Source organism: Phocoena phocoena, chromosome 10, assembly GCF_963924675.1.
Source record: "Phocoena phocoena chromosome 10, mPhoPho1.1, whole genome shotgun sequence".
NCBI classification, from domain to species: domain Eukaryota; kingdom Metazoa; phylum Chordata; class Mammalia; order Artiodactyla; family Phocoenidae; genus Phocoena; species Phocoena phocoena.
The window spans coordinates 3585524-3610197 of record NC_089228.1 but is presented as its reverse complement, the minus strand read 5'-3'; the positions used below and the strand labels follow the sequence as shown (position 1 = coordinate 3610197).

Here is a 24674-nt window from a genome sequence, read left to right as displayed (position 1 = left end):
GGAGGGGCTGCCTATCAGCTCAGTGGCCCCGCCACCTTCCCCAGGCGGCCCAGCCCCCGTCACTGTCATCCACAGTGTTGGAAATGTAGAACACTCACACTCTGTGACCAGGAGCTGCTGGTAGGCCGGGCCCCTAGCAAACCTGGCTTCTAGCCACAGTGCAGGCCCAGCAATCTGTCCCCCTTTCCCTCTGCTTCCCCAAGGTCTGGCCGCATTGGGAGAGAGGGGTCGTGTTTGGAGCAGGGCCCAGCAGCAGCTTCACCCACTCTCGGCTCCCAGAAGGGGCTCTTGCTGCTCATCCCAGGCCCTCCTCCCTTCTCTCTCAGAGACGCTCTGTGTCTGAGGTCCTTGCAGAGCCTCTCACACCCTTGCTCTGCAACCATCTGTGGTTCCCGTTGCCTGCAGGATGGAAGCCAAACCCATAACACAGCATTTCTTAAACTTCGTATGCATCCTCTGGGGAGCTGGTGAAAATGCAGCTTCTGGTTCAGCAGGTCCGGGTGGGGCCTGGGAGCCGGAATTGCTGACGAGCCCCCGGCAGTGCCGGTGATGCTGCTGCTGCTGCTGGTCGTCAGACCGCACCTGGAGGAGCGAGTGTGGCCAGGCCGCCTGTGGCCTGGCTCCAGCTGCACCTCCTGCCTGGTCTCTTCCTCACTTGTCACTTGGGACTGTGTTCATGGCACCTTCATTCCCATCCTTCAAAGTCAGGCTCAAAAACACCTCCTCGGTGGACCCCCGACAGAGCTGATTGCCCCTCATCTGCACTCCCAGACCCCTTTATCTTGAGAGGCACATAGCAGCGCCTTTAAGAACAGACCTCTTAGGTGTGAACCTGGCTCCACACTTACAGCTGGGTGACCTTGGGCAAATCAGTTAACCCTTCTGTGCCAAATATTTATTTAAACCCTACCTTGTTCCAGAATGGAGCAACAGTTGCTTCCAAACCCACCTTTGGATAAAATGAATGAAGTGAAAATGTGCTTGGCGGGCTGACAGGAACAGAGGACAGAGGGAAGATACTGATCCTTGCCTGTCTCCTGGTGTCTGAGTCCCCACTGCCTGGCACAGCGGGTGCTCAGAGAAATGCTACGTGGAAGCTCTCCCATAATCCATGGCATGACCTTTCCAGGAGCTTCTCGTCCACAAAAGTAAATTCCAAAGGAGCAGCGAGAGAGACAGAACCACGGCAAGGTTTTGGATCTTCCGTCTTAATCGCTCATTTAAATGCGTCTGTACAGAGAGCAAATATTTTCTACGAGAGGGGGTGGACGGAACTCCAAAGGTCTGTGCACCACACAGCCCTCCTCCCTGAAGGGGCTGTAAATGGGGGGAAAGAGAGCGAGGGTCTGTTAAGAGCCGTGTCCCTTTCTGCCTGGTATGTAGCTGGGACTGCTCCAGGATGGCTCTCAGTGCCCTGGGGATTGTCAGGGTCTTCATCAACAGCCTTGTTGTGACCGTTGCAGGGCACCGTGGACCACACTGAGAGTCTACATTCCCTTCCTGCCTGGCCCGATTCTCCCAGCAAACGCCTCCCAGTTCAGGTCCCCCCAGTCTGACCCAGTGCTCACCATCCCTCCCATGGCTGGGACCTTTGCATCTCTCTTTGACCTTTGGCCTCACTACTGGCCCAAGGGTCCCTGCCCCTGAGACATACCTAAAGTCATCCAAAGAGGATGGCACCCTTGGGAGCGGGGCAAGGAATATGACCTGTGGATGCAGGCATACAAGTGACCCCACCCCATCCTCAGAGCCTGGATTGTCTGAATGTGCCGTTAGTGGGGCTGGCAGGAGCCAGCATGGGCAGCCCAGGAACTGTGGGCTGGACTCTGCGGTGGGCATCCCCGCTGAGGAAGAAACTCAGATGCAGTCCCTGGTCCTTAACCACGGGGCTGCACCCTCCCATTTGCTGCAAGACAGAGGTGATTTTGAGCCCCCTTGTTCCCATGCATCTGAGGGCTTCCATGGGAGCCGGGACCTTATCTGTCTCGTTCTCTGCTGCGTTCAGCTGGATGCAATAAGTCGTTAGTTGTACAGGCTGTTGACACCCCGAGTCACTATCGCCCATCCTTCTCCCCAGCACCTCTGCGGTGTCTGGCTCTCAGGTGGTAGCAACACGCACTGGTGGGTGGAGAGCAGGAGCAGCTAGAGAGCTGGAGGAGGGGCCCTGGGTGTCCGTCAGGGTCATCCTGAGCTGATGCGGAGGAAGCTAGGAGTGTGCTGGGCTGAGGCCCAGCCGGGGCTGGAGTTGTGACCAGCTGCCCCTGCCCATCAACCCGGGATGCACAGCTCGCTCTGTCTTCCCACAGAGCTGGGGGATGCTCTGGATAACAGGCTGCTGGGCTGATCTTCCCCAAGTCCCATCTTACAGGAAAGGAAACCGAGGCCTGGGAGAGGTAGCTGGAACTTCAGTGGAAGGGCCCAGGGGACTGCGAGTGCAAGGATTTCTAAACTGAGACATACCCTGGCGTTGTTCCACGGCTGCGTTTTATCCGGCTTATGTCCTGGGAATTCTGTGCAAGACTCTGTTGCAATCTGCTACTTAAAAAAAGAGAAAAAAAAGTTTGGAAGGCCCTGTTCCTCTTTTCCAGGTAGAAAAACTGAGTCTGGGCTGGGAGGCAATCGTTTACCAAAGACCCAGGGCGAGTTAGGGGCAGAGCTGGCCTCAGGGGTCTGTCTGCCTGGGGACCCTGGGGGAGGCCTGCCATCTTCAAAGACCCCTGCCCAGACTCAGGCTGGAGGGGGGGGTGTTGAACCACATCCAAGGATCAGCCGTGACAAGGGCCGTGTCCCCTTTAAGCAGAGAGCCGCCCGCTGCAGTGGGTGGACTCCTGCCCAGCCAGTGGGAGCTCTGAGCTCCCCTCCCATAGCCCCTCCCTGGCTCCCAAGGGAGTCAGTGGCACCGGGGAGACAAGAGCAGACATGCTGTGTGGGCTCAGCCGGGAGACCCCTGGAGAGGCGGGTGAGTAACGGGGACCAGTAGGCAGAGTGGCGGGGCCAAACCCTCTGATCCCTCTGGAACTGCCACCCAGAGAGGGGCCTGGGATGGCGAAGCCTGGGACAGCCACTCCCAGACCCAGAGCTTGGAGGGAGGGCAGGCATGGGACACCTGGCCGGTGGGCAGGGGAAAGGGTTGTCTGTCTGACCGTGGCTGCGGGACTGAGTCCGCTGGGCTGTCCCGCATGGCACGGCCAGAGGGCAGCGCTCCTGCCTCAGGCGTGCCCCAGGGAGACGCATCCTGCCCCTGCGTGAGCTGTGGGCGCCGGCTCCCTGGTCAGGGTGCTTTGGGGGGAGCTTCTACATGGGCTCACGGCAAGAGGCAGAGGCCCCGGCGTGGTGCTGTCTGGTCGGTGAGCCTCAGGCTCTGGGAATGCAGAGGGGACAGGTGTTGCTCAGCTGCCACATTCCTGGGTGGGCCCGGGGCTGGGACCCTGGGAGGGGCTCTGGGGCTGGCTAGGTCACCCTTCACTCCGTGCCTGGGCCGTCCTGTCAATGCCTTCCCATAGTCGATGTACTGGTGTTACGTCCTTGCAGCAGCTCCAAGGGTAGGGACTGTGGTCCCAGTGGACAGACAGATGGGGAAGCTGAGGCTCGGAGGGGCCAGTGGCTGACCAAGGCCCATAGTGGCTGAGCCGGGATTGGCCCCCTGATGACTTTCATAGCAGAGCTCCCCCAACCATGCTTCCGAGGGCCCGTGAACTTAGGCTCCCACCTCCCCGCCTGTCGCAGAGGGCAGAGACAGGATTACCCCTAGGTCCCCAGATCATAATAATGTGATTAATAATAGTAGCTTACAGCTGTTGAGACCTTACTCCGTGCCAGGCTCTGTTCGGAGCTCTCTGTACATTTTCTCACTTAATCCTCACACCACTGTGTATTCAGCACTGTTATTCTCCCCATTTTACAGTTGGGGAAACTGAGGCACAGGGGTGTTAAGTGACTTGTCCAAGGCTAAAGCTAGAAGTAGCACAGCTGGGATTCGACCCCATGCGGTCTGCCCCTGCCCCCTCCTGGTGACTCCACTGCCCTCCTGGCTTGGGCACATCTGTCCTCTCAACATCAGACCCAGGAAGTGGGGTCACCTCGTCCTGCAGTGGTCAGAGCCACAAGGGCAGCAGTGCCCTGGAGACCTCATCTGGGGCACCGCCAAGGAGGTGTCTTCCTCTTCCTCATGGAGCTGCCCCCACTACCCAGGCTCAGGCCTCAGCATCGCCTGCCTAGACCTTAGCCCCAGTCTCCTCCCTGGCTTCCTGGCCCTCATCCCCCACCGCACCCCACCCCCTCCATGCTGCTGTAGGAGGGAGTTTGCTAAAACTCAGGTTTGATCGCAGCTTCTTATCCTGGCATTCAAGGCCCTTCATGATCTCCCTGGCTTTTTCTCTCTCTGATGACTTCCTTGACCCCCACCCTCACCCCTGCAGCCCCCACCCTAGTCTCCTCCCCAGGTCACAGAGCTTCATGATCACACGTGTCTCACTTGGTGTCAACACTGAGGCTTTTTTAAAGAAAAGTCTAAAGAGGGAGCTTCAGGCACAGTGGGATCCAGGTGCTCAGTTAACATGATTAGGACTCCAGGCCTCTGCTTCTTTTTAGGTGAGCTTTATTTCCACGCAGACTCCTCTCCTTGAGGCTCCCAGAGGGCCCCTAGTACCTTAAGAGCTTATGGTCAGACAGCTTGATCCTCCTCAAGGAAAGAGAAACTGTTTCCAACAGTTTCAGCAAACGTCCCCAACAGGTGGCCACTCCCTGCACCCTCCACATTTCACAGAGCAGGCTGAGACCCTGAGCAGTCAGGCCACATGCAGTGCTCCTCAGGGAGAGCCAGGCTGGGGTTTGGGGCCAGTGGGGCACAGTGCCCAGGGCCCTTTCTCCTCCCCAATGGACTCTGCCAGCACGAGTCCTTTCTCAGGCCCATGCCCTGACCATGCTGTCTTGGTCCTGGGAGGCTTGTTCACCCCACTAACCCTAAGCCCCTGCAGGAAGGGATGTGACTGGGCCTGGGGCGCACAGTAGGCTTGAAAGCAGATTCGGGCAGGAAACTCCCGTGCCCCACAGTGTCCACCCTCCTCTGACTCCTGGCCACCAAGTGGTCTTTGTTCCCAGCTCCTGGGAAGGCTCAGACAGGGTGTGTGTGTGTTGGGGTGGGTGGGAGGGTACTTCTGCCATGGCCTGAGCTGCCCACTCCTCCGGGGGGCCCTCACCAGAACCACCTGGATCTTCTGGCAGGCCGGACCTCCTCAGGGCCACGACTGTGGGAGAAACCCCAGTTCCCAGACCACGGAGGCCAAGGCCTCCAGACCCAGGGAGGCCTGGGTTTGCATCCTATCTCTGCCTCTTCCTGATTCTACGACCTTGAACAACTCATTCCACCTCTTTGATCCCCATTCTCCTAATCTGTAAGTGGGAATTGAATTTCACATGATTTACTGAGAATTTACTGTGTGCCAGACTCTCTATGCCAAAAACAGCAGTGAACAGACAGGCAAAAAACCAGCCCCCCCAGGGCTGACATCATAGTGGGAAGGGGCAGATAGGAAATAAGATCACTAAGTTAAAAGAAAAAAAAGTGAGGTCTGCCAGGTAAGGAAGGTGATGGGAAGTGCTGGAGGTGTTGGGAGTGTAGGTGTAAGTTCAAACAGGCCGCTTGGGAAAGATGAGAAGGTGAAGATTCCACAGGTTCCTGAAGGAGGTGAGGAAGGGGGTTTTGTGGGTGTCTGGGAAGGAGCATTCTTGGCAGAGGAAACAGCCAGTTCAAAGGCCCTGAGGTGAGCTTGAGTCTGGTGTGTGGAACGGCGAGGAGACCAGCGCACCGGAGTGGAGGCAGCCCAGGAGAGAGCATTAGGAGGTGAGGTCAGGGAGGCCCGAGGACTGTCAGTTGTGGGGAGAACGTTTGCTTTTATTCTCCGCCGGGTGGACTGAGTCCTCACTGCTCCGCTGGTGACCCAGTTTTGTGGGTTTGAGAGGGACGTGGGAGAGCACAGACCTAGAAGGCCACGGCCCCTCTGGAGCCTGCATCCCCGCCCCACATGACATTGGGGCCATCGTGGTCCCATGGAGGGGGGTGTCAGCCCAAGCGTGGGCTCAGGGCCCAGTGCCAGGGGCCCCGCACGCCTTGTGGAAGAGGGATTGCAGGGCTGGCAACCTCTCTGGTCCGTGTCCAGCCTGTGGGTGCCCGAGCGCTAACGTGGGCCTCCTGGGCGCCCCTCTTTTGGGGTCTGTTGCCCTTGTGTTTGGAGGGAGAGAGCAGAGCTGAGGATTAAGGATGTGGTCTGCTGGGGGCCAGACAGACCAATTCCAGTCTGTCTTCTGCAGCTCCCCAGCTGAGTGGCCTGTCTGGGCTTCAGTCTCCTTGTCTGTAAAATGGGATTGTTAGTGAGCTCGCGGAAGAGTTAAACATGTCAGTGCCGGTCAAGTGCTTGGAGTGGTCCTGGCACTGGGCGGGCCAAGCCCTGGGCTCCTTTGTCAGTCTTTTTTTTTTTTTTTCAGTCCTTGGCACCAAGTGAAGCAGGCATCTGCTTTTTAAATCTATTGATATATTTCTTTTTGTTTCCCTTAAAAACATGCATTGAACAGAGCAAGGGTCACCCCGTGGCTGAGCCGGTCTCTTCACGGCTTCTGGGGAGGCCTGTCAGCTACAGAAATCGGGGCTGTCACTCTGAGGTCAGCCTGCCACCGGCTTTGATGCTTCTCCATCCAGCTGTCTGACCTGGTCCAGCCTGCCATGGCCAGAGGGCGATCATTCAGTGAGTCAGGAGTGCCCAAAGGAGCCGGGGCTGCTGCCAGGAGGGCCACAGGCATTACCCGAGTCCCCCCAGGACTGTCATGGGGTGAGGGGAGAAGGCAGGAGGGGCCCATGGCTCTGCCGCTTAGGAGCTGTGTGACCCTAGGCAGTTCCCTTAACCACCTCTCTGTGCCTCAGTTTCCTCATCTATAATGTGGGGATGACCACGACACCCACCACATAAGATTATCATGGGATAAAGTGGTAATAATTTAAAATTTCTTAGAATGTGGCCTGGGTTCAAATCCTGACCCTGCCCCTTACAATGGGAAGTCGCCTAACCTGCCCCTGCCTCAGCTCCACCATCTGTGAAATGGAAATAACGATCATCCCACCTCAGAAGGTGATGGGGATACATGAGACAAAGCTGGTGAAGCACCTAGCACAGCACCTTGGCACTTAATCAGGAGGAGTTGTTACCATTACTAATGGGAAAATCTTTCTAACGAGGTGAGTAAAAGGGCCAGGGAGAGAACTTCCATGTGTCCTGGCTCTGTGTACCACATAACCTCGCTGATGCCTCCCACCAACCCATGAGGTGGGCACTGGCTCCTCCACTGTGCCGAGACTCAGAGAGGAGAAGCGACTTGTCCCAGATCCCTTAGCCGGTCGGCAGCAGATTTAGGATCCAAAGCCCATCCTACCCTTTCCATCGAGCCAGCGATGCCTTCGGAGGTGGGGCCGACCCATCCAGGATTGGCCGATCGCTTGTCGGAGTGCAATCAGCAATGGGCTGCTGTGTGCAGTTGTGGTTGGACTCAGGGGTGACTGGGGGCCCCCTTCTCCCCAGCGGCACTTGGGCCGGCTGGCCCTGCTGCTGGCATTCTGTCAAGCGGTTATTTTCTCTTCAGCCCAAGTTGAGCCTCCGGTCATTGGTTTTCCCAGTGACCCCTCTCTGATGGTGAACGCTCCCTCCTGGAGGCCCGCAGAGCCAGGCATCAGTCACGCCCCCATCGACAACCCTCCTCAGCCCCCGCTTCCCAAGCCCCTGTCCTGCTTAGGCGGGACCCTGACAAAGGCAGCCTGGCCAAGGGCTGACTTCCTTGTTCCCTTTCTCAAAGCTCAGTGGCTCCCTGGGGCTCCAGAGAAACGGAGATAATGAAGGCAAATTAGCAATGCTTTCAGGAGAAGTAAAATAAAAAAGAAAGCCATCCACCCGGGCTGCAGCTTGGGGGCCGGGGACCAGGTGTGCGGTCTGTGCTCAGTACGGTTGTCTCTCCCTCCTGCTCCCCCGACTTGCCCAGCCTGAGTCTGCCGGATGGGCTGGCATTGCTGCGAAATGAATTTCCCTCTGAAGCGAGTTCTTACAGGACAGATTGACTGAAGGAAAAAGCTCATAATTGCCCATTGCTGGAAGGAGGAGACAGGAAAAACACTCGGATAAAAATATCTCTGTTTTTTGTGCACTTTTCCAGCTGAAAATTGGTGGGAAAGATGTTTTTGAAAAGCCTTCATCTATAAGCATATAATTACCAGGTCCCAGAACAAAAAATAGAGAGAGAGCGGGAGAGAGCAGGCATGTTCTCCGAGGGAGGAGGACTGGGGTCCGAACCCTCCTGGGGTTTTCTATAAATAAAATAATTCCCTCAAATTCTCATGCCTGGGCTGGTTGGAGCCAGCGATAGGGGGAGACACCCCCGTTTTACAGGTAAAGAAATAGAGACTCAAGTCACACGGTTAACTGGTAATTCTGTCCTTGCCTTGATTCTTGGTTTGAATGCTGCCTGTTCCCCCCTGACCTGAGGATGTTTGTGAGACTGGGGCACTGTCCCCTCTGAACAAGCATCAGCAGACATTGTAGCATTCCTTATGGGCGCCTTTCTGAATGTGGCAGGGGTCTTAGATATCCAGAAGCCCCGTATCTGGCCATCAGCTATCCTGAGTGGCCTCCACCGCCGAGAGAGGTCATCAAGGCCACACCCCAAAATGCACGTGCGTTCTCTACAGAAGAGTCTCTCAAGTCCTCACTTATTGCCCACTGACTCTGCGCACAGTTGTATGAGTCTTGGTTTGCATCATCACACAGTCAGGCCTGTCTGACAGCTGAGCCCAAAGGCAGCAGACCCCCACATCTCAGCTGTGCCAAGTGTGCCATCACAGCCCAGTTTGGCACCGTGTCATTCACTGGATCAAAATTTGAATATTGGGATGAGGAAAGGGCAGAGAGGTAGTGTTGAAGACACACCACAGAGACACCGCAGGAAATGGGTGTTCCTCTGCTTCAGCATCAGCGTTAACCCACCACTGTTCCGCTCCATTCTTTGGGATTCTACGGCTCTGAATTTGGCAAACTTGATTCTCTGCTTTCTTGTCCGTAGGAGATAATCTTCCCCCTCCCCCACCTCCAGACTCCTAAACTTGGAGCCAGCAAGCTTATCTCTGGTCTTCCCAGGACAGCCCGGAGAGAAGGATTTTCCAGTGGCAGAGTCTAATTTGCATGGGATAAGATAGATTTTAATTCCAGAATTGCCCGCATGAAATACCAGAGACGTTCACTGTCACACAGTTGATAGAACCCAGTCTTTTTAATTTTATTAGCTCAGAAACGTCTTGTTGAATCTAAATGAAGTGCAAATTAGGGAACCGTAATAGGAGGCTTTATACTTAATGGGGTGTTGCCTGAATCCGTGGCTGTGGATGTGAACACAGGGCCTGGGGGTGGGGGAGGTGAGCAAAGCTGCTGGGGGCCAATTCCCGGGGCCCTGGAAATGATTCGTTATTTCCCACCTTCTGGCAAAGCTAAGGGAACCTATCCCTGGTCTGGAGAAGCTATATCTCAATGGTTAGAGCTGCAGGTGGTGAAGGTTCTCAGGCTTCCTTGGTCCCAGGTTGAACTACAGCCTTGACCCCAAGCTGAACCTGACCCCGACCCAGCCTGAGCCCCACCCCTGACTCTAAAGCAGTGATTCTCAGTGAGGGGCAGGGCGGGGTTGGGGGCGACAGTATTGCTCCCCTAGGGCACATGTGGGTTGTCTAGAGTCATTTTTGGTGTGGTGACTGGGGTGGGATGCTACTGTCATCTAGTGGTTAGAGGGCAGGGATGCTGCTAAACATCGTACAGCAATCCAGCAAAAAAAAATGTCAATAGTGCGGAGGTTGAGAAACCTGCTGTAGATTGTACGTTGTAGATTTCTGGTTCTGACTGAGCCCGGACCTTGGCCAGGCTGTGTCCTGATCTTGACCCAGGTTGACAACACCTCTGGCCGAACGCTAATCTGAGCCCCTCCCCACCTCGTGAAAAGGATGTGGCTGGGATGGGATAAGAGGCTTCTGCCCGCCGCTGGGGCTGATTTGCTCCCTAGCCCCCTCTCTCCCCCTCCTCTGAAGAGTGAGGAGGGGGACAGTCCTGTCAGTGAGGGCTTGCTGTGGCCAGGGGGCTGGGGAGGGAGTGGCCTGCCCACAGCTGGTGAATGGTGAATGGGGGTGGGGGCAGAGCGGGGAGGGGGGCAGGGTGTAGGCTTGGGTGAGGCCTGAGACAGCAGCAGAAGTCTGGGGGGGTGTACAGGTGCCTGGAGGGGCAGGGGTGGCCCCAGAGGCAGCATGGGAGAGCCGGCCCGCTTGACGGTTTGCCAGTTGACCTTACCCATCACAGTCCAGGGCTGAGAAGGGACTTGGAGAAGGAATGTGGCAAAAAGAACCTGGTCAAGGGAGCCTGGAGCATGGGGCAGGGTGGGCAGAGGCGCCTGGGGTCTGGTCCTGGCTATTAGCAGAGGCTGTCATGGCCAAGGGTTGTATGACCGTGGGCACGAGTTGTCCCTCTCTGAGCCTCAGCTTCTTTCTGTATACGTGGAATGATAGTTGTGGAGACGGTTAATCACTGGACCGTCACGCAGAGCCCAGTCTGTGGTGGGTGCTCCAAAGAGCGTTACTCAAGAGCACAGACAGAGTTGCCCTTGCAGGGAGAAGCCATGAGGCTCCCCCAGCGGAGACCCAGGTAGAGCTGGTGGCAGGAAGGAACCCCTCTAACAGGCCACATCCACGAAGCAGAAGATTCCCAAGGCAGGAGGGCTTTGCCTGATGGAAATGACAGCGGAACTCAGGGCCTTTCCTCTCTTTCTCTCCTGCAGACGATGGGCCTTACTCCAAAGGAGGCAAGGACGCAGGAGGGGCTGATGTGGCTCTGGCGTGCCGCAGGCAGAGCATTCCAGGTAACCAGCCTCCTCTCCTTCCCCTTCTCTGTCCTGGAGCACAGAGAGCTCCAGGTGGGGGTCAGACAGCATTGGCTCTGCAGCTAACTCACTTTGTGACCTTAGACTAGTCACTTAACCTCTCTGATCCTCCTTCATAAGAAGGACATGATTTCACCCAGTGTCATGCAGCCAAGGGTACTGAGGGGACTTACCAAGTATTGGCCTCACTTGTCCTGGAGCTGGGGGCCTAGAATTGCCCCCACGCTGCCCACTCACCCCCTATCTGTCGGCAGAGGAGTTCCGAGGGGTCACCATGGTGGAGCTGACCAAGAAGGAAGGCAGCACGCTGGGCCTGACCATCTCGGGTGGCACCGACAAGGATGGGAAGCCCAGGGTCTCCAACCTGAGGCCTGGGGGGCTCGCAGCCAGGTGAGAAGTGGGCTCAGTGGGGGCAGCAGGAAGGGGGCCAGGGGGCAGTGGAGGAGGGTACTAGGGCCTTCGGCAGAGCAATCAGACAGCTGTTTCCTGGAGCACCTAAGAGCTTGGTGTCTGTGGAGGGAAGGCCCCCAGTGGAGGCTGGGATTCTAGGCCCCGGCTGCTTCTTTCCCTTTACACCAGAGGTGACTCAGCTTGGCCACAGCATCCCATGCTCACCGCTCTCGGGCCCTCCAGGCCTTTGCATCCTGTTCATCCCCACACACTGCCTCTAGGAAGCCCCCAGCACCCCAGGCTGAGGCAGGCGTTCGGCTCTGCTGGCACAGCCCTGTGTGCCACTTCTGCGCACACTGCCTGCACCTATTATTTTACCTCTGGGGTCCCTTGGACCATGAGTTCCATGAAACCTAGGAGTTAGCCTGTCTATCACTGCCCCTCTGGGCCCAGGAAGAGCATTAAGGAATAGCAAAGGAGGTGATGATCTGGCCACTCTGTGGGCTGTCTGGGGCTGGTTAGAGCTATAACGATGAGGGTGACACCTCAGCAGGAGGGAAAGCGGGCAGACCAGCATCAGGGGAAAAGCTGGCCTGGGTGTCGGGCAGGTCTAGGTTAGAATCCCCACTCTCCTAACTCACTCCCTGTCTGACCCTGGACATGTCTGACCTCTCTGAGCCTCAGCTTGCCCATCTGTAAAATGGGGATCCAGAGACCATAAGGATTCAGTGGGAGGGGGGACATGAAATGCCAGCACCTGTTACCACGCGTGTGCTCTGGCCTCCTTTCTCCCAGGAGTGACCTGCTGAATGTGGGCGACTACATTCGGTCAGTGAACGGGATCCACCTGACCAGGCTCCGCCACGATGAGATCATCACTCTGCTCAAGAATGTGGGAGAGCGTGTGGTGCTGGAGGTGGAGTATGAGCTGCCCCCGCCCGGTGGGTGCCCTTGGACCGGGAACTTTCTCCACTGCCTTGGTCATGGGTGGACAAAGCTGCCTCCTTGCCAACACCTGGGTGGTGGGTGGGGATCATGCCAGCTGGGGTGGGCTGGTCCTGGAGACTGGCCACAAACACCCATGCTGCACCTGGGGCCTTGCCTACAACTGCGGTACGCTGTCACCAGGAGGTGGTAGGGACCTGCTTATAACCCCTTGTCATCCTGCATATTTAGTTTCCAGATGCTTCTCCTTTAGGAGGGAAGGTTTTAGGAATGTCGCTGAATAAATTGTTCCCCGCCCTCCCATGCTTCACTGAGTACAGTGGCCTAGGGTTTAGCTTAGCTCTGAATTTTCAGAGTTGGTCTGAAGTCTTGAAAATTGAGTGACTGTCTGGAATTCATCTCTGGCCTAAGACTGTGAGCCATGGACTCAAGCCTGAGTTCTGCTGTTATCTCTGTGGGAGCATGGGCCGGCCCTTTCACCTCTCTAAGTGGTGGACTGAGTGGGTTTTAGGGAAGAGGGTGCATCTAAGCTTCACTTGTCCTACCTGTAAAATGGGGCAAGGGGAATTTACCCTTCCTGTAATGTCTTTGACTGGTCACCCAACTCTCCTGGAATGAGCTTTGGGGACATCTGCCAGCTTGGTGATGCAACTGAAGGACTCAAGGAGTCCTCCATTTCTCCCCAGCCCCTGAGAACAACCCAGGGATCGTTTCAAAGACAGTGGATGTCTCCCTCTACAAGGAGGGCAATAGCTTTGGCTTTGTCCTCAGAGGTCAGTGTAAGAGTCACCTTTGGGGTCAAGGGACGGGAAGGCTAATGCCAATTCTATGTATGTTCTGTTTTGCTCTAATGAATTACCTACATGTATAATCTTCCTTCTGACTTTTAAGAACCATTAAAATCAAGTATTAAACGGAAAAATTGGCCAAGCAACCATTAAAATCAAGTATTAAATGGAAAAATTCGCCAAGCAACAAATGACTGGGGGGAGTGAGAGGGAAAAGCTGTAACAGAAAATGAAGTTTGGAGCTGCCTAGCAACCAGAGGAAAAAGGGAAATAGGATGAGGTCGCAGGAAAGGAAGCAAGCTGTTTAACAGAGAGAGAACTTTGGTCCTATTCCCTACTTTTTGTCCGAACTCTGGGTGGGATTTACAGTTGATATCTCATAGGAGGGACTATGAAAAGCAAGGACAGAGTCCTCAAGCAGATTTAATTAAGGAAGCCTGCTTAAGGTCTGGGTTGGGGCCTCCGGGCGCCAGGGAGGGAGTGGATAGGTGACTGTTGAATTCTGTCCAGGAGGTGCCCATGAAGACGGGCACAAGTCCCGGCCACTCGTCCTGACCTACGTGCGGCCCGGCGGCCCTGCCGACAGGTGAGCCTGAGCCGGGATGCAGCTTACAGCCTCACCCTGCACTGCCCTCCCCCAGCTCCCCTAGGAAGAAGGCAGAAGGGACATCATACACATTCTCCAGATGAGCAAACTGAGGTCCAGACAGGGGACACCCCTGCCCAGAGTCGCTCAGCGGATTATTGGTGGAGCCAGCACTAAACCCCAAATGAGAGCTTCCCCCAACCTTTCTTCCTCAAGGTCCCGCTGTCTCGGGGTGGGGGTGGGGGGCAGGGGGGGCGGGATGGGGATGGAGAGTGAGCTTTAGTGTCATATTACCTCTTCCCTGGCCTTCATTTTCCTGTCTGTGGAGTGGGTCCAATAGTGCAGCCCCTAAGAGCTGCTGTGAAGGAAGTGTGGGGCATGGTGATCAGCGTCACTGTGGTCCTCTGTGACGCAGCTTCCCCAGTCCTGGCCGCGCTGCCAGCCTGGCCCTGCCTGAGCCCCGCTCAGAAGCTCAGAAGCGCCAGGAGGAGAGAGTGTGGAGTAGGAACACACCCAGCTTCCAACTCCTGACCCCATGACCTCCCGGCGGGAGATTCCTGGCCATTTTAAGAAACGCCTGGAAAGGCCTTGTCAGAAATCTAAACCTGACCTTGGGACGGGTCTGTGATGAGTTATTCATAGAACCTCCCAGAATAGCTTTGGCCACCTGTTTGGGCAGGCATTCCAGAGCTGGGATGTGACCCAAACCAAGGTGAACCCCCTCAGGCCCCTCCCCTGGGGCCCAGTGGAATTCCTTCCCAGGCATGTTTCTCACCAGCCCAGAATCACTGCTGAGAACCAGGGTGGGGACCTGGGCAGGGACCGCTGTGCTGGCAGCTCGAAGCCTCCAGACTGCCCGCCCCTGATGCTGAGTGGCCCGGCAGGGCTGGGACCCTGTTGGGGCCCTGGTGGTGACCTCGAAGGGCATCCCCAGCTCAGACGCTGGAGGGCTGAGCTGGGACTGAATTTATTAAGCGCCTCTGGGAGGGGTCGGAGCTGACCCGACCCCCATCTTCAGTGCCCGCTTCAGTTATTCAGCTGTTTCCACATAACCTCCCTGGTTCTTTCACCCACATGTGCATTCCTTCCCTCATCCGCTCTGTCCCTTTCTCCTTCACCCGCTCCCTGCCCTCCCTCTGTTCTCTGGCTAGCGCTGGGCGAGGCTGACTGACCGGGCCCTTCCCCGCAGGGAGGGCTCCTTGAAGGTGGGGGACAGGCTACTCAGCGTTGATGGGATCCTGCTGCATGGGGCCAGCCACGCCACTGCTCTGGCCACCCTGCGGCAGTGCAGCCACGAGGCACTCTTCCAGGTGGAGTATGATGTGGCCATTCCAGGTGAGTTGGGGGCCTAAGGGCTAAGGTTGGAGCAGGAAGAGGCCCAGGGATAGAGGGAAGGGGGTAGCGGGTACAGATCCTCACCACTGCAAAGGCTGTGTGACCTTGGCCCAGTCACAGCCTCTCTGAGCCTCTCTGGGTAGTAATACTCTGCCAGGCGTTGTTTGTTGCACTGGGGATCCACCTGAGAACAACACAGATGAGGTCTCCATTCGCATGGGGCTGAGATTCTGGTGGGGAGAGACGGACAATAGATGGAATAAATCACATATAGAGTGTGTCAGATGATGATAAGTGTGTAAAAAAATCAGGGAGAGAGATGGGAAGGCTGCGTGATGCCCTCTAATCTGCAGCTGTCCAGGTGAGAGAAGGGTGATGGTGGCTGGACCAGGGGTTGAGCTGGGGGATAGACGGGGTCAGATTCAGGAAGTACAATGAAGGTCCACTGGCCTGGTTTGCTGATGTTTGGACGTGGGGGTGGGGGTGAGGGTAGGAGGAGCCGGGTTTTGTTTTCCAGCCACTGGGTGGGTGGATGGGATGCCGTTTTCTGAAAGGGGGAAGGCTCGTAGTGAAACCCACAGTTCCGTGTATTCAGTCGGCTCTCGAATATATGCGAGCAGATTAGTATTGTCCAGCAAAGGCCTGGGTTCAGAGCCCCTGAGACCTGAATTCCTACCCCTCATCTGCTTCTGAGTGGCTGTGTGACCTTGGACGAGGTCTTTGCCTCCATGCGCCTCAGTTTTCTTGTCTGTAATGTGGGTGCAGTGATCCCTCCCTGGCAGTGAGGGTTAAGTCGAGATGGAGAAAGGTGCTCAATATTTGCATCTCAAACTCTTCTTTCCTTCCACTTACCAGACACAGTGGCCAACGCTTCAGGGCCCTTGATAGTGGAAATAACCAAGACACCAGGGTCCACCTTGGGGATCTCGCTCACCACCGGCTCCCACCGGAACAATCCAGTCATCACCATCGACCGCATCAAGCCGGCCAGTGTGGTGGACAGGTGGGCACCCACTGCGAGCTGCCACAGCGTGGGGGCTGCAGGGGGAGAGCTGCCCAGAGCTCTGTCCGGCTGGACCAGCCTCCCCCTTTGCTCCCTGACCTGGCCAGGAGTGGGGCCCTGCATGCCGGAGACCGCATCCTGTCCATCGATGGCACCAGCACTGAACACTGCTCGCTGCTTGAAGCCACCAAGCTCCTGGCTAGCGTGTCGGAGAAAGTGCGGCTGGAGATCCTACCTGCGCCCCAGAGTCGGCGGCCCCTGAAGCCCTCAGAGGCAGGTGGGTCCCTGAGAGCTCAAACCTGAAGGCTAATGGACCAAAGCCCTGGGCAGGCTAAAATTTACTGGAACAAATGTCCATTCCCACAGGGAAGCTCGAGCTTCCCTGTGCAGCAGCTAAGGGTGGGGAGGTGGGGCGGATAAACAACTTGGGTGTTTGATTTGACAGCTTGCTGGCATGGATGGCCCAAAAGCTAGTTCCATCTCTGGTTACATTAATAGAAGTATAAGGGCTAGAACAAGGGAGGGGACAGTCTTCTGTGCCCTGTGCTACTCAGAGTTTGGACCCTGGACTCAGCTCAGGGCCCTCGGCAGGTCCAGAGGAGGCAGCCAAGCAGTCAGGGAGGGCCTAGAGCCTCCCCTGTGAGGAGTCGGGGCTCCCGGCTTGGACCAGGGACCTAGGCGCTGGGCAGTTCTAAGAGAAGAGGGAGCAGATGGTCTGGGGTCCCAGAGGGCAGAGTGGGGGCCTGGGGCAGGCTGGAGGGTAGTCAGAGGAAGGCAGCCTCCTGCTCAGGGCAGGCAAGTGCTTCGAGCAGCCTAACCCTTGGGTTTCGAGTTCACATCCCAGCTTCGTCCCTAACAGCTGGACAGGTGCTTTGCCTCTCTGAGCCTCAGCTGCCTCATCTGTAAATAGGCGTCAGGACCCCGAGTACACAGGCTTGGTCAAGGTGGTCAGGCTGTGAATTCCAGCCCTTGGGGCACAGTGCGGGAGGGGGGCGAGGATGGAGTCTGCCTGCCCCACCTTTTGCAAGCCCAATCTTCCAGAAGAGAAAAATTCTGCAGATCAGATGTGTGGGGACCGGTATCTCTGGTCTCTGCCAGGGTCGGTAAAGACCCTGACAAGCCACAGCAGGGGCTGATGGAGGAGGCTTTGGGGCTTGAAATCCCGTCCTCTGTTCCCCTACCCGCTGCTGTGGTGCCTGGGCTTCTCACGGGTCATGTGGGTTCACCCACATGACAAGTCTACAGGGTTGGTACAGAGGCGCTGAGGCGCCCAGCAGGGCAGGTCCTTCCGAGAGCACACAGCTGCTGACAGTGCCCCTGGCTCTCACTGAATAAGCCTCTGCTAAGCACCCAGCACTGCTGTAAGCACGTCACACGTGCTAACTCATTCTGATCCTCCCAGCTTCCCTAGGAAGTAGCCACTGTCTTTGTCCCATTTTACAGATGTGACAATGAGGCACAGGGGGGCTAAGTGACTTATTCCAGTCCCACAGCTGGTCAGTGATGGAGCCAGGATTGGACCCGGCTGCTGGCCCCAGAGGTGGCCCAGCCCCCGGGTGGGGTTGGTGTCACCAAACAGGGAGGCAGAGTCAGTGGGCTGAGATTACCGGGACCTCACCCATCCCTCCAAGAACATGTTGCACCAGGCTGGACATCCCCCCACAAGTCCTGCAGCAGAAGGAAGAACCAGTACAGAGCCTGGGGCAGTGGGTAGGAGGGGGATGCTGGGGATGTGAGGGGGGCAGGATCTGGTAGAGGGTCTGCGGGGTCCCCTGGGAAGCAGATGCTTAGCTGGAGTAAAGAGTTCGCTGGGGTTGATGCCTGTGGACGGTGGAGGGGAGGAAGCGGGAACAGCCTCAGACTGCGATGCAGGTCCGGGCAGGCCTGGGCCAACCCAACAGGGACCCAGGTGGCACCCGAGAGCCCCGCGCGGGGCAGAAATGCCAGGCCCTGGTGCCCTGCGTGCCCAGCCCCCGGCCCAGGCTGCAGCACTGCGGCAGACTCTGAAGGTGCTGCAGCTGGTCACCGTCTGCAAACTGCACTCCTCGGAGCTGACCGGTCAGTTCTTGAGCTCCAAAGCCAGTCAGCCTGGTTCACATCCTGCTCCTCCAGCACCTCCCAGCTGTGGGCCTTGATCTGAGCCAGCTTTCCCTCTCCTGTCCCTGCCTCTCGGGCTGAGCCCTGAGCACAGTGCCCGGCACACGGTGGGCATCCAGGACGTGTGGGCAAAATCTCGAATGCCTGGCTTGGCTTGGGAAACTCTGGATCTTCTCTTCCTGCTCTCCTCCCCTCATTGTGCGGGCAGGAGCTCATCCTTCAGGGGTGTGGTGATCCAGACCTGCTCAGCCCCCAGCGTCTGTCTCTCCTCTTTCTCCGCCACAGTGAAGGTGCAGAGGAGCGAGCAGCCACATCGCTGGGACCCCTGCGTGCCCTCCTGCCACAGCCCCCGGCCCGGCCACTGCAGGACACCCACCTGGGCCACCCCTGCCAGCCAGGACCAGAGCCGATGTAAAGTGCCCTCCCCTCTGTCACTCTCCCCTATTCCTAGGGAGGGGCTGGAGCCTGCTTTATAGGGAAGGAGGCCAAGACTCAGAGAAGTCAGGGGTCCTCACAGCATCACCTCACACATTAGTGACGAGATGGGCCCCTGTCTGGCAGCTGGGTTTCACCAGGTCTGTGAAAACCCTGCAAGCTTTGAGGCCCAGAGTGGGAGAGACTGGCTCACAGAGGTCACACAGCGAGCATGGTGGAGGGGGGAAGGCATCCCTGTGTCTCCCTGAGGCAGGGTGAAGGGCTCTGCTGGGGCTCATGGTTCTGTGCTCTCATCTCCCCCAGCCTTGTCCTCATCTCCCTTTTCCTCGCCGACCATGAACCACGCCTTTCCCTGCACCAATCCCAGCACCCTTCCTCGCGGATCCCAGCCCATGAGCCCCCGGACCACAATGGGACGGAGGAGGCAGCGAAGAAGAGAACACAAGAGCTCATGTAAGCCATGGTCTCTTCCCTCCCCTCTGGGCTGCCTCTGTGCCTGAGAGAGAGATTTGCTAAAGGGTATGGGGTATTTGGGGCAGGGCTGGGGGTGGGTGGGGGGCATTAAATAGCATGCGTGGTACACCAGGCTGCTGCGGATGGTTGGGCAGGTTGTGCACTGCACAAGGGCACACCTGAGGGGTGACAGTTACTTTGTACACTTTGTCTTGTATTTTTATTATGAAAAATTCCCAGCAGGTGGTGGCAAAGTGTCTTGAGGAAAGGATGCCTTTTCAGATTTGCACGAAGGTCTCACAGTAACTCCATTTCATTTTTCTCTCCTTCAGCCCTCTGATCCATTCCAGGGTGTGGTGTTACTTTGTCTTTACCGCCTCTCTGACATTTGTTAATTTTCCCTAAGACAGAGACACACAGGCCTGAAACTAGCCATCCAGAATACAGTAATTTTTAGTTTTATTAGATATATATTTCTACTTAACTTTTGCTTATAAACATTTCTCTTTATTTATGATCACTATATATAGTTCCTTTTGAAATGAAGGTATTTAAGGTTTGTTTTTTTTTTTGCGGTATGCGGGCCTCTCACTGTTGCGTCCTCTCCCGTTGTGGAGCACAGGCTCCGGACGCGCAGGCTCAGCAGCCATGGCTCACGTGCCCAGCCGCTCCGCGGCATGTGGGATCTTCCCGGACCGGGGCACAAACCCGTGTCCCCTGCATCGGCAGGCGGATTCTCAACCACTGTGCCACCAGCGAAGCCCGTATTTAAGTATTTTTAAAAATGAATAAATGTAAAGACAAATAGTAATGAATGATAATGCAGGAAACATGTGGAAGTAGCAAAAGTCATAAGAATGCCCAGAATTTTGAAATCTTTCCTGGGAAGAATCTTTCCTTTGTTGATGTTGAAAGTGTTCCCAGCCTCCTTCCATGTGAGTTGGGGAGGCCTCCAGAAAGAATGGAAGGTCGAACTGGGCCATTTAGGATTGAACCAGGTGAGGGAAAAGAGAAATATAAGTCATCTGGCACCTGAAAGGAGCTAAATATGGATATGAGCTTCCTGGCAGCCAAGGTGAAAAGGGAAACAGAATTCAGAGTCAGATGAGAGATACAATACACCTTTACCAGCACCTTTGTCACCCACTGAAGCAGGGGATGTGTAGGTGAAAAGATTCAGAAGTGTCATTCACAGGCAGGAGCTTATGGAGCCTGGGAACTCTTGGGACCCCTTACCTGTCTCCTTCCTTGATGATAACAATTAATTAGTTAAATAAAATTTTTTGAACACCTCCAATGTTCCAGGTACAATTCTTATCATTGAGGTGAAAAAATAATGAAATAGTGAAAAAATCAATAGTGAAAAAAATAGTGAATATAAATATAATAACACAATATACCCAACAATAAAGTGTTACATGTATTGTAATGTATATATAATAGTATAAGAAAACAATATATAAAGACACAACAGTATAATTAATAGAAAGAAATATAATAAGTTTTATTTAATAATTGATATCCTTATCGATATCCTTATCCATATTAATAATACAAATGTATTCTATATATGGAATATAAAATAAAATATATTAAATAACATATCAAATAGTTAAACAGCGTTATTATATGACCCAGAAATTCCACTCTTAAGTAAATGCCCAAGAAAAATGAAAACATATGTCTTGTTCACCCAAAAACATATTTACACGTTTATACAGTGTTATTCATAATACCCAAAAGGTGGAAACAACCCAGATGTCCATCAATGGATGGATTTTAAAAATGTGCTATCATCATACAGTTAGATATTAGCCAGCTTCAAGAAGGAAGGGAGTTTTGATATGTGCTACATGGATGAATCCTGAAAACATTATGCTAATTGAAAGAAACCAGACACAAAAGACCATGTATAGTATGATCCCATTGATATGAAATGTCCTGAATAGGCAACTCTAAAGACATTGAAAGTAGATTAGTGGGTGCTTAGGGCTGGAAGAGATGGGAGGATTTGGGTGATTAACTAAAGGCAACAGGGTTTCTTTAAGGGATTGAAAATGTCCCAAAATTGAGTGAGGGGATGGCTGTACAACTTGAACGTACTAAGTATTCAATATACTAAAAACAGAGTGTTGAATTGTACACTCTGTGGGTGTATACTGTGGTAGCCAAATTGTATCTCAATAAAGCTGTTACCAAAAATGGCATAATATATACTATCGTATCTAACAGTAATATAATGTGATATTTGGTATATGATATAATAATAAAATAAATTGAAATATAACATCACACAACATGACATGACATAGTATCACCGACCCTCAGAGCCTCTGTTTTACAACACGGCAGTCCCGAGAGCTGTCTTCCTTAATCCTTGCCACAGCTCTGCCAGGTGGGACTCATGATCTCATTGCTCAGGTGAGGAAACCAAGGCTTAGAATGGGCCTCAACTTTGCCCCGCCCCACCCCGGGCCAGTCAGGCCTCCCGCTCACTCACCTCTCTGACTTCAGGTGTCTGGGCCGAGGGAGGATGGGCTTTGGCAGGAAGGCGTCCCTGGGGCTGTGCCTTGAGCGCCGTGCCTGCCTGCCCCGCAGTGTCGCTGGCCTCCAGCACCGTGGGGCCAGGCGGCCAGATTGTGCACACAGAGACCACCGAGGTCATGCTCTGCGGAGACCCCCTCAGCGGCTTCGGTCTCCAGCTGCAGGGAGGCATCTTCGCCACCGAGACCCTGTCCTCCCCACCCCTCGTGCGTTTTATTGAGCCTGACAGCCCGGCGGAGAGGTGAGCCTACTGCCCCCAACCCACTGGGCCTACCACTCTCCAATTCGGGGGTGGGGGGCTTACGGGCAGCCAGGGAAACCAAGTCACACACCAAGCCTGGCTGCACAGTTGTATCTCATCAACTATCACGTCAACCCCGTTACCAGCCCCATTTTGTAGATGAGGAATCTGAGGCTCAGAGAAGCTGATTTCACCTGCCTAGGGTCACACAACTCGAGTGACCCAGGACGTGAACCCCTGTGTGACTGAAGTCAGAGTCCTCTATATACATCTCCTAAGGCATGGCATCATCCGCATTGGACAGACAGAGAAACTGAGGCCCAGCAAGGTCACACTTTAGCCAGAGTCCTGTGGTAAATTGCCTGAGGATCTACAGCTGGCACAGGGTGGAGCTGAGCTTTCCACCCCCGCCCAGGAGGTGGGGCCCAGGTTTGGGCCTGGCCCTGCTCCTGCACAATGTTCCTGTCTCCCAACGGGGCCTCTTCTCTCTGCCGGGCTGTCCGGTTCAGGTGTGGGCTGCTGCAGGTAGGGGACCGCATCCTGGCCATCAATGGCGTTGCCACCGAGGACGGGACGATGGAGGAAGCCAACCAGCTGCTGCGGGACGCGGCGCTGGCCCACAAGGTCCTGCTGGAGGTGGAGTTTGACGTTGCCGGTGAGTGGGTGCCCCGAGCTTCCTGCTCTCCTTCGGGACCCTGTGCTCCCTCCTCTCACTACCCTGCTCCCCACAACCTCCCGCCCTGCCCTGATCCTTCTCCCCGCATTTGCAGTGTGTCCCCCACACTAATGGTGGGAGAAAGGCGCTCGCCGGGGTGGAAGGAATTGCACATGCCAGTGTGAGGGTTGATGAGGGTTTTTGTAGTGGAACGGGAGCTGGGGGGTGGGGTGGGATGAGGGTTTATACAAAGACCCCCAAACAACTTGGTTAGAATTCTGGTTCTGTGATTTGGACACTGTGTGACTTTGGACAGGACCCTTCCTCCCCCACCCTTAGTTCCCCCCAGTGTAAAATAGTGAATAGAATCCTCTATCACAAGGGGCGTTGTTCAGACTAGATGAGATAAAGCATGTGAAACCACCAGCTGAGGCCCGGCCCGTGAGAGGCGTCCAGTAAGTCATTGCTGGATCCGAACGGACTGGGCTGGGCCATGGGGCCCCTGGAGAGGCGGCAGCCGTAAAGTTTGGGTTCTAGTACTGACTCTGCTCTGACCTGATGGGTGCTTGTCTCCAACAAGTCGGTGCACCATGTCTCAGTTTCCTCATCTGTGGGTGCAAGAAGCAGGATGGGGTTGTTTGGGGTCCCTCCCCACTGGACCAGAATGGGTGTGGGGCAGGGACTCCCTGAGGCCCTTCCCTTGAGTCTCACGTGGGTGTGTGTCTGTTTGCACCCAGAGTCCGTCATCCCGAGCAGCGGCACCTTCCACGTGAAGCTGCCCAAGAGGCGTGGCGTGGAGCTGGGCATCACCATCAGCTGTGAGTCCGCTCCCCGCACGCTCTCCGCCTGCCCCGAGAAAACGCCCAGCACCTGGCCGGGCGGGAAGGCTCTGGGTGGGAGGGAGGGCTGTCTGACGTGGCTTCCCTCCATCGCAGTGCCCGGTTGTGTGTCCTTAGGCAAGGCTTCTCAAGGCCTCGGTTTCCCATTCTGCACAACGGGAATCTCCTGGCCTTTTTAGTCTCCGGGGGTAGTGAAATGGTTTGTAAGGCGCCAGACATACAGGCCAGGTTTAGTTTTCTGTTTGCCTCTGTGTTCCCAGGGCCCAGAAAAGGCCTAGAACACAGTAGGTGCTTAATTCATGTTTGTCAAAGGAATGAAAGTGAGGGACTGCAGAATGGAAAGAGAAAAGTAGAATACATAAGCATGGTAACAGTCAGAGCCCTCCCCAGCCTGCATCTCACTCAGGAAAAGCCGAAGTCCTCTGATTTCATCTCCTGCCGTCTCCTCGTCATGCCCCGGAGGGGTAACTGTCCAGAAGGGCTGCTGCCGCAGCTCCTTCCTGCCCCAGACCCTGCAGTCAGTGGTGGTGGGAGTTTGAGCAATCAAGGGGGAGAAGCTTCTTCCAGCCCAGGAACCACTAGGCAGGGCAACCAGGTGCAGTTGCTCAGGTTGTACAGGACACAAGGTGCCCATTCAAGGTACACTTACAGTTTTCTAACATTTTCTCAACAGACTAATTAGAAGGGGCACCTTTGTCTCATTTGCAAAGGTGCTGCATGGGCTAGAAGGACCGCCTTACACCTGGTCACTCATGGAAAAACCCATTAGCCCCAATGGATTCTTTCTGCAGGAAAACTCAGCCACCCATTGTCTTAGATCGTGCTCCCTGGGAAACAGCTTTTCACGCTAGGAGTTACCTTATTGAGGAGGGCTCTCAGGGTCAACACCTGTGGGCGGACGAGGCCTCAGGACCAGGCAAAGGGAGGAGCTGTGCTGCGATGTAGTCCCGGTAGAGGGCTCGGCCAATCCCACGGGGAGCTCTTTGCTGGGGAGGCCATGGGAGTTGTCCTGAGCTGAGGCTGGGAGCCTTGCCTTGGCACCACTACGTGAACCAGTCATTGGGTATAGGCACTTTATTGGGTAAGGCTGCTCCCTCAGCCAAAAGCCATTCCCCAGTGGGATCCTGCTGTGAGCTGTGGCAGCCAGCATTCCCTGCAGCAGGGGAAGGAAGAACTCAATTGTTGAAGTCACCTAGTTCTGGGACCTGGCCCTGTGCCAGGTGCTGGGGACACAGACACCAGCCAGACACAGCCCCTCAGGGAGCTCTGTTTGCTGGGAGATGGGCTGAGCATGGGAGGTGTTGTCGCACTTTGTCTAGTTAATCTCTGATGTCCCCGTGAACTCTGTGGCCTCATCCCCATTTTACAGAGGGGAAATTGAGGCACAGAGAGAGGAGCTGATTTGCCCACAGTCAG

The 24674-nt window shown here is 55.4% G+C and overlaps 1 protein-coding gene across 1 annotated transcript in view; it reads left to right on the top strand.

The window, feature by feature from the left end:
- The first annotated feature begins 2919 nt into the window (after positions 1 to 2919).
- GRIP2 (glutamate receptor interacting protein 2) overlaps positions 2920 to 24674 on the top strand; it is a 70003-nt gene continuing 48248 nt past the window's right edge. The window contains exons 1-14 of the mRNA XM_065884813.1: positions 2920 to 2959; positions 10846 to 10926; positions 11202 to 11337; positions 12133 to 12278; positions 12969 to 13055; positions 13581 to 13656; positions 14846 to 14991; positions 15847 to 15994; positions 16102 to 16271; positions 18377 to 18502; positions 18830 to 18979; positions 21578 to 21764; positions 22274 to 22419; positions 23157 to 23237. Coding sequence (XP_065740885.1) covers positions 2920 to 2959; positions 10846 to 10926; positions 11202 to 11337; positions 12133 to 12278; positions 12969 to 13055; positions 13581 to 13656; positions 14846 to 14991; positions 15847 to 15994; positions 16102 to 16271; positions 18377 to 18502; positions 18830 to 18979; positions 21578 to 21764; positions 22274 to 22419; positions 23157 to 23237 — 1720 coding nt within the window. The remainder of the gene's footprint in view (positions 2960 to 10845; positions 10927 to 11201; positions 11338 to 12132; positions 12279 to 12968; positions 13056 to 13580; positions 13657 to 14845; positions 14992 to 15846; positions 15995 to 16101; positions 16272 to 18376; positions 18503 to 18829; positions 18980 to 21577; positions 21765 to 22273; positions 22420 to 23156; positions 23238 to 24674) is intronic.